At 46.5% G+C, this 10,961-nt stretch overlaps 1 protein-coding gene across 1 annotated transcript; it reads left to right on the top strand.

Moving 5' to 3' along the window:
* The first annotated feature begins 406 nt into the window (after positions 1 to 406).
* Positions 407 to 4,046, top strand: LOC103721276 (putative disease resistance protein RGA3). The gene has a single exon (XM_089928202.1). It carries the CDS (start codon positions 622 to 624, stop codon positions 3,361 to 3,363), a length of 2,742 nt encoding a protein of 913 aa, XP_089784328.1. The 5' UTR covers positions 407 to 621; the 3' UTR covers positions 3,364 to 4,046.
* Positions 4,047 to 10,961: the final 6,915 nt, after the last annotated feature.

Here is a 10,961-nt window from a genome sequence, read left to right as displayed (position 1 = left end):
CTTATATTTTTTATTCATGAGAATTAAAAACACATAAAAAATCCATCTAAGATATATCAGGGATATTTGTGGTATTATGTGGTCGGTGATCTTGGATCTCCGTACCATACCAAACAAGCTACTCATGGATATTCGGAGATTTTTAATCACTAGGCTATAGCCTACCAAATACATTGATCTTATATCACTAGAGATCAAATCACCTCAGCATTCGGATCACCAGGGATCTTAGATCATCATGGTGATCCTGTTGGGGTTACCAAATGCCCCCTAGGGGTGGAAATTGGGAAAGAGCGGAGAGGTATTTTCGTTAGTGAATTGAAATAATTATATATCAGACGCTCTATGGATCTGTAGTTATAAAACCGGTGCACAAGGAGCGAACGTTTAATTTTCCTAAAAAAAAAAAAAAAAAATCTATATCGAGTCAACGTCAAAGTCTTCTTCCTCTCCCCCGTCTTCTTTTCCCTTCAACTTCCCCAGCCGTCGTCTCCAGAGTTTCAGAGCCTCACCGTCTCTTCTTGCTACCTCCCCTCCTCGATCAACTCCCTCCCTCATCCTGGCAGTGCTTTCTCCCTCGGAACGATCCCTTTGCTCTCTCCTCTTCATCCTCGCCTCGCCATGGACTGGAACAATCTGCTCTCCAAGGCCGCCTCCATCCCCAATTTCCTCCCCGACAAGCTCGTGGACTGGCTTGTCTCCCTCGCCCAGTCCGAGTACTCCCTCATCTGCGGCCTCGAAGACGAGATCCACAAGCTCCGAAGAACCCGCGAGCGGATCCACTCCCTCCTCACCGACGCTGAGGAGCGCCGCTACATCGAGGACGAATCCGTCAAGCGCTGGCTCCTCGAGCTCAAAGATGTCGCCTTCGCCGCCGACGAACTCCTCGATCGCCAGCAGACACAGCTCAAACTCTCCTCCCTCGACCAGAGCAGCCGCGAGGCCGGCCCATCCCGCAAGCGGAAGCGCTCCTGGTCTCTCCATTCCCTGGGCCTCGGCCATGACCCGGTTCTTCTCCAGCGCCGGAGACTGGCGATCCAGATAGCCAAGATCAAGGAGAGGTTCCAGGAGATCGCCGAGGCCCGGAAGAATCTCCGTCTGGAGGCCGGAGACGGGAGGAGAAGGGGGCGAACGGGAGAAAGCTCGCCTCCTTCTCAATCCGTGGCCTCTTATGAGTGGTCTCATGTCGTCGGCCGAGAAGATGAGAAGGCAGAGATTGTTACAGCATTGACGTCGGATCATCGAATCCTCCTCCCTGTTCTTCCGATCTATGGAGCTCCTGGAATCGGTAAGACCACTCTTGCTAAATTAGTCTACAATGACGCTCAAGTGGAAAATTATTTCGATTTGAGGATTTGGGTTGGTTTGTCCAAAGGATTTGATGTGAGAAGGGTAACGAAAGAGATTATAGAAGCTGTAGACGACGGGGAGAAATGTAATATATCCAGCCTGGACGCTCTGCTGCGTCACCTCATCTGCAAGGTGAGAGGGAGAAAGTTCTTGCTGGTGCTGGATAACTTGTGGGCTGAGAATTTCCAGTTCTGGGAGACGCTGCGGCTTCCATTGTTGGCTGGAGGTAAGGAAAGTAAGGTATTGATTACTGCTCGGAATGAAGTAGTTTGGAGGGGAATGCCCACACTGCATCTGATCCATTTGAAGGGTCTGAATGTGGACGATTGTTCAAACCTGCTCCTTGATCAGGCATTCCCGAACGGGTGTTCGAGCCAACATCCAAATTTGGAAGAGATCAGCAAGAGGATCGTGGAGAGGTGCCAAGGATCCCCTCTGGCAGCAAAGTTGCTCGGTTGCCTCCTGTACAATGTGACAGATGAAGTTCGATGGGAAGACATGCTAAATGAAGTGTGTTTATTGGAAGAGGATATAAATGGCATATTGCCAAGCTTAATGATCAGTTATAATCATTTGAATTATCATCTGAAGCAGTGTTTTAAGTACTGCTCTATGTTTCCTAATGGTTATGAGTTTGATAGGGATGAACTGGTCAGGTTGTGGATGGCAGAAGATTTGATCCAGCGCAGTGGGAGCAGAAGTACTCTGGAGGTGATAGGCGGCAGGTACTTTGATAATCTATTGTGGAGGTCATTTTTTGAAGTCTCTGGTAGTCAAGGACAGAAACAGAAATATAGAATGCCGAGCCTCATCCATGATCTAGCACGATTAGTTTCTAAACCTGAAAGTTTGGTTGTGGAACATGATGTTTCATGTGATAAACCTGAATGGGTGCGTTATGCATCTCTGCTTCATCAAAATAATCAGGGGACTGTAGCATTCGACAAACTATACAGATATGAAAAATTACGGACTTTTAAATTGTACGGTGAGTCTAGAGTGCCTGTGAAGCATGTCCCTGCAAATCTTTTTCGTAAATTAACATGCTTGCAGGTTTTAGATCTCAGCTTTACCGAGATAGAAGAATTGCCGGACTCAGTTGGCGATTTGATACACCTGCGATATCTTGGCCTTTACGGAACTGAAATCCAAAGGCTGCCTGAATCAGTTTGCTGGCTTTACAATCTGCAGACCCTGGAGCTTGGTGAGTGCTACAGGCTCCGAGAGTTACCAAAAGGAACCAGCTACATGGTTAACCTACGGCATCTTGGTTTGCGTGTTGACTGGGAGACGGGTGCTAATTCGATGACGTCCATGCCACAAAGAATTGGAAAATTAACTTCGCTGCGGACATTGTCAAGATTCATTGTGAGTTCTGAGGATGGATGCAAGGTAGGAGAGCTGGAGGACTTGAACCTTCGAGGAGATCTTTGCATCTCAAAGCTAGAAAATGTTGTCGATGAGACGGATGCTCAAGAGGCCAATTTGAGTAGGAAGCGAATTGATAATTTGAAGTTGCAATGGAGCGATGCAGTCAATCCCACTGCTCAACAGGGTGGGAGTGATTGCGAAGGGGTTATTGCAGGTCTCCGCCCTCATATCACACTCAAATGTCTTTGGATAGAGAACTATCCTGGCAGCAATTTTCCAGATTGGGTAGGAGATCGTTCTTTCTTACACTTAGAGACTTTGAGACTCTCCTGCTGCAAGAATTGTGAACAACTCCCACTGATAGGGCAGCTACCTCGTCTCAGAAATCTGTGGATAAAAGGTATGCATGGAATGAGAAGCATGGGAAATTTTGTGGGATTTCAATCTCTAGAGAAGCTTACCTTATCAGACATGCCTAATTTGGAGAGACTTTTTGAAGTGGAAGGTTGTGAGATTCCTAGGCTCCCCGAACTTTCCATTTTACCTATGCTTGAGAAATTGGAGATAAGAAACTGTCAGAATTTGATTTTGCCTCCGGAGTTTGATTCCCGCCATGATTTAATAATAGACCGTGACCCTTAGTCGAATTATCAGATGGATTGGTCTCCTGACTTCTCTTACCTCATTAACTCTCTCATTTTTCTGGTTTCATATCCAGGAGCTCTCTCTATCTGTTGACTTCTCTGAAGGAATTGAAGATTGAAGTATGTGATTGTAAGATTGTAAGATCTCGTTTCTCTGGAATGCATAGAGATAATTTCATGCACAAAACTGACAGCCTTCTCCAAGGATTGAGTGCCACACCAACTTAATGATATTTGAATACATTCTTGTGATCTTGTCATGGTCTCAGGTTTCTTCCACGAGGATTGCAAAATTTAGAATCACTGCAAAGTAGAAATTCGAGATGTTCCTATCCTCAAGGATGGAGGAGATTATGCCGGCTGAACTTACATATTTGGCTATTAGCAGATGCTCCTCGCGTGCTGAATGGCCAAATTGTTGATGTAGTGATTGATTTTAAATTAGTTTCCAAAAGTATAATTTGATGATTATTTCAACATGTGCAGCTATTAAAGATTTCAGCGAACTTGTAAATACATCTGGTAGCTTGATCAGAATTCTTATTTTCTCTGCAGTTACCTGGGGTCCCTGTTGTAACAGCACTTATTCTCTTTCCATTTTTGTCATCTTGATTTTACATTGCTGTAGTCTTAATTCTTTCAGGTGTGGTTCTTAGATTTAATATGCGAATATTTCACTGACTTCTAGGAGTCACCGTTAAATCAGGGAATTTTCCTTAGAATCTTATGTCTTATGGGAACATATATCTCACTGACATCTATAAGTTACTGTTTACATCTAACAGCTCAAGTCTGACAGTCTTTTAACCTGTTTTTGGTGCTATCTAAATTGATCGTGATGTCTAACAATGGCAACTTTGTCAGAATAACATCTGCCATCAAACCTAGAAGGCCAGTTGGGACAGATACCAGTGTTATTGGTTATGCAGTTTAAAGTTAATATTTATGCCTCTAATTTTTCTCACTGCAAATTTGTATTGTGTTTAATGGCATGACTATGACAGGACAATGAGCGGTGCATACCAAGTTTTCTAAGCTATCTGCCACTTGGTTCCCCACCCTATAGATATGAGTAATATTTATCTTCATTGGAGCCTGAAAGAATGTAGCAGGTTGAACAGATACCGGTGAGTATAGCTTCCATTGCCATTGAGCCAAAGGACATGCACTTTTGGGAAGCATTGCATGTTCCTCTGCTTGCAGGGGACCCAGAGAAGAGGGTTTGGATTACCACTCAAAGCCAATTAAGCTTGGTAAATCTGGAAGGGTTCGCTGCATTGTTCTGTCACCATCATATGCAGCAGGAGGCATTTTAGATAATATCTGACGGGAAAAGTTTATGGACATTTATGTTGTACGATGATGATGGCTCTCCCCGGCCAGTGTTAGTTCTGAGCAACAGCCAAGTAGAGAAGTTGCCGGCTTCAATTGGTGATCTGATTCATTTTCGATATATTGGCCTTGGTGGTGCATGACCAAAACTTCGTCCGAATCAGTACCCATCAGTACAACCACTTAGTTAAACTATGGCATCTTGATCTACATCTTGACTGGGAATTCTGGGATGGAAGGGCAGATTAGATCCCAATGCCTCCACGAATTCTTAAACTGACTTCTTTGCAGATGCTCAAGATTCACGGTGCATCAGAAGAAGGATGTCGGATAGAGGAGCTGAAGGACTTGAACCTCTGAGGAGAGCATTGCATCTCCAAGCAGGACAATATAGCCAATGTGAGGGATGCCGAGGAGGCCAATCCAAGTTGGGAGCAGCATATTGATGTTTTGATGTTGCGTTGGAGTAATGGCACTGTTCTAATTCACAGAAGGGTGGAGATGGCGAGGAATTCATCAAAAGACCACCACCACACCAGGCTCAAATATACGAGGACATTGAGCTGAAATGGCACCAGATTTCCAGCTTGAATGGAGGACCCATCCTCCTAAAATTTTGTGACATTGAGACTCTCCAAGTGCAGGACTTGTGTGGACCTCCTGCATGCGTTGAGCTTGCTACGCTCTGAAATCTTTTTGTATCACCTGTGCCTGATCTGAAGACATAATTTGAAGTGGAAGATGGTGAAATGCCTTGTCTCACCGCTGAACTAACTATTTCAAATTACCTCCCACGTTCACCGGAAACAAAAAAGTCCAGGATTGATGAATCTTCCAGTGCCTCCAGCAATTCATGATCTTGTAGTGGAAGGAGTGTTGTCAGCGCCCGCGCCGGAACCCACTCACACCGGCGCCGCCACCGATGTCGGACAAGCAAAGAGAGAAAAGAACGGATAAGCACTCTCTCGCTCCCTCGACACCGGACTCAAGGATCACCACTTCGCTTCCGCTACGAAGGGCAAAAGATTACCCCTGGTATCAGTAGGGTAAAACACTTGAGCACCGCAACGGATTATCAAACCAAAGGAAGAAGAAGGAAGAAAATAGCAAAGCAAACACAAAGATGTAACGAGGTTCGGCTACAAGTAGCCTACGTCCTCCACCGCTCCAAATCTCAATTAGGATGAACTGATTACAGAGATAGCACACACCCGAACGATCACAAGCGATCGATCTACAAGAGATTCACACAGAATTCCCTTTGCACAAGAAGTAGGATCTCAATCCTGTTCTTCTCTAGAACCCTAGCCTCACAAACAAGAGTCTCTCTCAAATATACGGCAAAATTCCTTACCCTAGGGCTCTCATGAGTCCTATATATAGTCTCAAGACCTTCAGATGATCATAGCCGTCGAAACGCCAACAAAAACACCGAAAGAAAACTCATCCGTATGATTTTCCGCGAGCTCGAGTCGACTCGACTGAAGTTCGAGTCGGCTCTGGCACGTCTGGACAACTTCCAGTATAACTGGCACGATCTCGGGTCGACTCGACTGTGCTTCGAGTCGACTCGACTGTAGCTCGAGTCGACTCTGACAGTCCGGACAGAAACATGTTTTTTTTTGGCTTTTCTCTTCTCGGGTCGACTCGACGGGTCTCGAGTCGACTCGACTGTTCCCGAGCCGACTCGACTGTAGCTCGAGTCGACTCTGACAGTCCGCCAGACAGAACTATGCAGAATTAATTCTCCTTCAATTCTCTTCATCACCAATGGTCCCATATACCCCAACAATCTCCCACTTGGAGACCTTGGGTATATCCTCTTGTTACTTGGTTCTCCTCTGTGCTCACACTGAAAACTGGATCATCCTAGTGAAATCGGTACGATGCCTCCTCAACGTCTTCAAGCATGAAGACCAGCAGAAGCTGAACAACTCCTCAGCTTCTCCACCGTGACGACCTTCGTCAACATATCTGCAGGATTCTGACTTGTATGAATCTTCTCCAACTTGACAAGTCCCTGCTTGAGTAATGACCTCACGAAGTGGTACCGTATGTCAATATGCTTCGTCCTTGAATGGAAAGCTGAATTCTTCGCCAGATGAATTGCACTTTGACTATCTGAATATAACATGCAATCCTTCTGTTCCTTCCCAAGCTCCTTCATCAAGCCTTGAAGCCATATTAGTTCCTTGCACGCCTCTGTTGCTGCCACATACTCCGCCTCCGTAGTCGACAATGCAACAACTGGTTGCAACCTGGAAATCCAACTGACGGCTCCACTGCCCAAGGTGAACAAGTACCCTGTCGTGCTCCTCCTGTCGTCCAAGTCCCCTGCCATGTCTGAGTCCACAGAGCCCTGTAACTGGATCTCAGAACCTCCATAGCACAATGACATGTGCTCAGTGCCTCTCAGATACCTCAGTATCAATTTGACCGCGCGCCAATGCTCCAAACCTGGGCAGCTCATAAAGCGACTCACAACTCCCACTGCTTGAGCAATGTCTGGTCTCGTACACACCATAGCGTACATCAAGCTCCCCACCGCCGATGCATACGAGATTTTTGACATATTGAGTTCCTCCACCCGCGTCTTCGGACTTTGCCCTTTTGAAAGCTTAAAATGGGCACCCAGCGGTGTGCCAACAGGTTTGACACCCTCCATGCAGAATCTCCTGAGTACTCGGCTGATGTACTCCGCCTGAGATAGTCTGAGGATATGTTTAGACCTATCTCTATTGATCCGCATCCCAAGGATCTGTTTCGCTGCTCCTAGATCCTTCATTGTAAATTTTCTTGACAGCTTCAGCTTCAATTTTGCAATCTCATGCATGCTAGCTCCTGCAACTAACATGTCATCAACATACAATAGCAAGATAATGTAAGATGTACCGAAGTTCCGGAAGTAGCAACAGTGATCCTCCTGACATCTCCTGTATCCTATCTCAAGCATGTAACTATCGAACTTGAGATACCATTGTCTGGGTGCCTGTTTCAAACCATAGAGGCTTTTCTTTAATTTGCAGACTAAGTCACCCGTGCCAGCTGCAATGTATCCCTCTGGCTGCTGCATATATATCTCCTCATCGAGATCTCCGTGGAGAAAGGCCGTCTTCACATCAAGCTGCTCTAAGTGAAGATCCTCTATTGCCACCATGCTCAGCACCGCTCGAATAGAACTCATCTTGACTACAGGAGAAAAAATCTCTGTGAAGTCGATACCTGCTCTCTGCTGAAATCCTTTTACAACCAGCCTGGCCTTGTACCGCTTCTTCCCACCTTGCTCTTCCTTCAGCCTGTAAACCCATTTGTTTGACAGTGCTTTCTTCCCCTTGGGCAGATCCACCAAATCCCACGTTTGATTCTGCTCCAATGACTTCATCTCATCATCCATGGCCAACTCCCACTCCTTCCTGGTATCAACCTCCAATGCCTCCGTGAAGCATTCAGGTTCGCCATTATCTGTGAGCAGCAAATAACTAAGAGTCCCATCATACCTTTGAGGAGGCTTCCCATGAGTACTACGAGTGGACCTTCTTAGTTGTGGAGGGGGTGCCAATGCTTCAGGTTCTTGCTCTGACTGAGTCTTTTGACCAGAATTTGTAGACTCCTCTTTAGGATCCACAAAACACGGCTCAACAGGTTTTGTTTCTGATTCATAGCTCTGCTGCATTTTCTCATTGAATACCACATCATTACTACGAATGATCTTCCTGTGTTCGGGATCCCAAAGCCGGTACCCAAACAGTTGACCTCCATATCCAACGAAAATGCACTTCTTTGATTTGGCGTCTAGTTTGCTTCTTTGACTGGAATCAACATGGACATAACTGGTACAACCGAATACTCGTAAGTGCGCCAAATCAATCTTCTTCGCTGTCCATGCTTCCTCAGGAATCCCAAATTCAAGTTTCTTTGATGGCCCTCTGTTGATCAAGTAGGCAGCAGTGTTAACTGCTTCCGCCCAAAACTGCTGTGGCAATCCAGCATGTATCCTCATGCTCCTGGCACGATCATTAATTGTTCTGTTCATCCTTTCAGCAACTCCATTTTGTTGTGGTGTCCCTGGAACTGTCCTCTGCCTGACGATCCCAGCATCTGCACAGTAGTCCTCAAACTCCCTGCTACAATACTCACCACCGTTGTCCGATCTCAGGCATTTCAACCTCTTTCCTGTCTCGAGTTCTACCATCGCCTGCCATCTCCTGAAGACCCCAAATACCTCTAACTTGTGCTTCAAGAAGAACACCCAAAGCTTTCTGGTAGCATCATCAATAAAAATAACATAGTACTGAGATCCACCAATGGAAGAAACTGGTGCAGGCCCCCACACGTCCGCGTGCACGAGATCTAGCTTTTCTTGCTTCCGAGGTTTACCTTCTTTGTTGAATGAAACACGCTTCTGCTTTCCGAGAATACAATCCTCACAGAAGTCCATCTCAACACTCCTGAGACCCTGCAGTTTTCCCAACTGGTGCATCACCTCCAATCCCTGATAACTCATGTGCCCAAGTCTACAATGCCATAACTTGGTGTCCACATCTGCTGCAGCAACTCCAATAGAGTTCTCCGTGCCGTTGGCGACATAAAGTGTCCCAACCTTCTTGCCACTAGCCACCGTCAACGAACCCCTGGATATCTTCCACTTATCAGCTGTGAAAGTAGTGTTGTACCCCTGGCTCGCCAACTGTCCAACAGAAATCAGATTCCTCTGCAGTTGAGGCACGTGCCGTACGTCCTCAAGCTCAAGTGAAGATCCAGAAATCAACTTCACTTCCGCGCTTCCCCTTCCTTGTATGGTGCAAGGCTCTCCATCCCCTAGGTAGACTTTGCCGAAGTCTCCCTTCTCATATCCTCCAAGAAGCTTCCGTTGGGATGTAGCATGGAAAGACGCGCCCGAGTCTATCACCCAAGACTCGTCACAGGTGGATAAAGATAGAACGAGGGCATCCATATCACCGTCTTCAGCAAGATTTGCCAGATCCTTGCTGACTCCTTCGGTGTGGTCGCCTTGCTTCCCTTTAGGAGATTTGCAGTCCCTCCTAAAGTGCCCCGTCTTCCCGCAGTTCCAGCACTTCACTCCCTTGTTCTGAGGTGCTCGAGACCTGCTGGATCTCGACTTCGAGTCGCTTCGAAATCGACCGTCCTTCTTTTGTCTTCCCCGGTCAGAGGTGTTTAGTACACTTCCAGACGACTCCGTAGCTTCAGAAGATTTCCTTCTTGCTTCTTCACTCAGAAGCACTCCCACAACGTCATCAAAGATCAACTTCCCCGTCGCCGAAGAGTTGCTCACTGCCATCACCAGGCCCTCCCAGCTATCAGGCAATCCGGAGAGGATTAGCAATGCCCGAATCTCATCGTCAAAACTAATCTCCACTGACTCCAACTGGGCCGTGAGTCCATTAAATTTGTTGAGGTATTCTGCTATGCTGCCGCCATTTTTCATACGAAGATTAAACAACCTCTTCATGAGAAATACCTTGTTTGATGCTGAGGGTTTCTCGTACATCCGCGACAATGTTGCCATCAACTCCATCGTCGTCTTCTCGTTTTGATGTTGAATGCCACTTAGGATGCAAGTGACAATCTAATGGTGCCGAGCGTCTTCCGATCGAGGACCTCCCAGTCTTCATCGGGCATCTTCTCTGGTTTCTTTGCTCTACCTCCAAGAGGTAAATAGAGATCCTTCTGGTAAAGATAATCCTCTATTTGCATCTTCCAAAACCCGAAGTTCGTTCCATTGAACTTCTCAATTCGCACCTTTCCTTCATCCGCCATCGCAGAAAACCAATAGCTCTGATACCACTTGTTGTCAGCGCCCGCGCCGGAACCCACTCACACCGGCGCCGCCACCGACGTCGGACAAGCAAAGAGAGAAAAGAACGGATAAGCACTCTCTCGCTCCCTCGACACCGGACTCAAGGATCACCACTTCGCTTCCGCTGCGAAGGGCAAAAGATTACCCCTGGTATCAGTAGGGTAAAACACTTGAGCACCGCAACGGATTATCAAACCAAAGGAAGAAGAAGAAAGAAAATAGCAAAGCAAACACAAAGATGTAACGAGGTTCGGCTACAAGTAGCCTACGTCCTCCACCGCTCCAAATCTCAATTAGGATGAACTGATTACAGAGATAGCACACACCCGAACGATCACAAGCGATCGATCTACAAGAGATTCACACAGAATTTTCTTTGCACAAGAAGTAGGATCTCAATCCTGTTCTTCTCTAGAACCCTAGCCTCACAAACAAGAGTCTCTCTC

Source organism: Phoenix dactylifera, chromosome 17 (assembly GCF_051530095.1).
Source record: "Phoenix dactylifera cultivar Ajwa chromosome 17, Ajwa_hap1_PhDact_Kaust_v1.1, whole genome shotgun sequence".
Taxonomy (NCBI): domain Eukaryota; kingdom Viridiplantae; phylum Streptophyta; class Magnoliopsida; order Arecales; family Arecaceae; genus Phoenix; species Phoenix dactylifera.
This window is presented reverse-complemented; position numbering and strand designations above follow the sequence as displayed.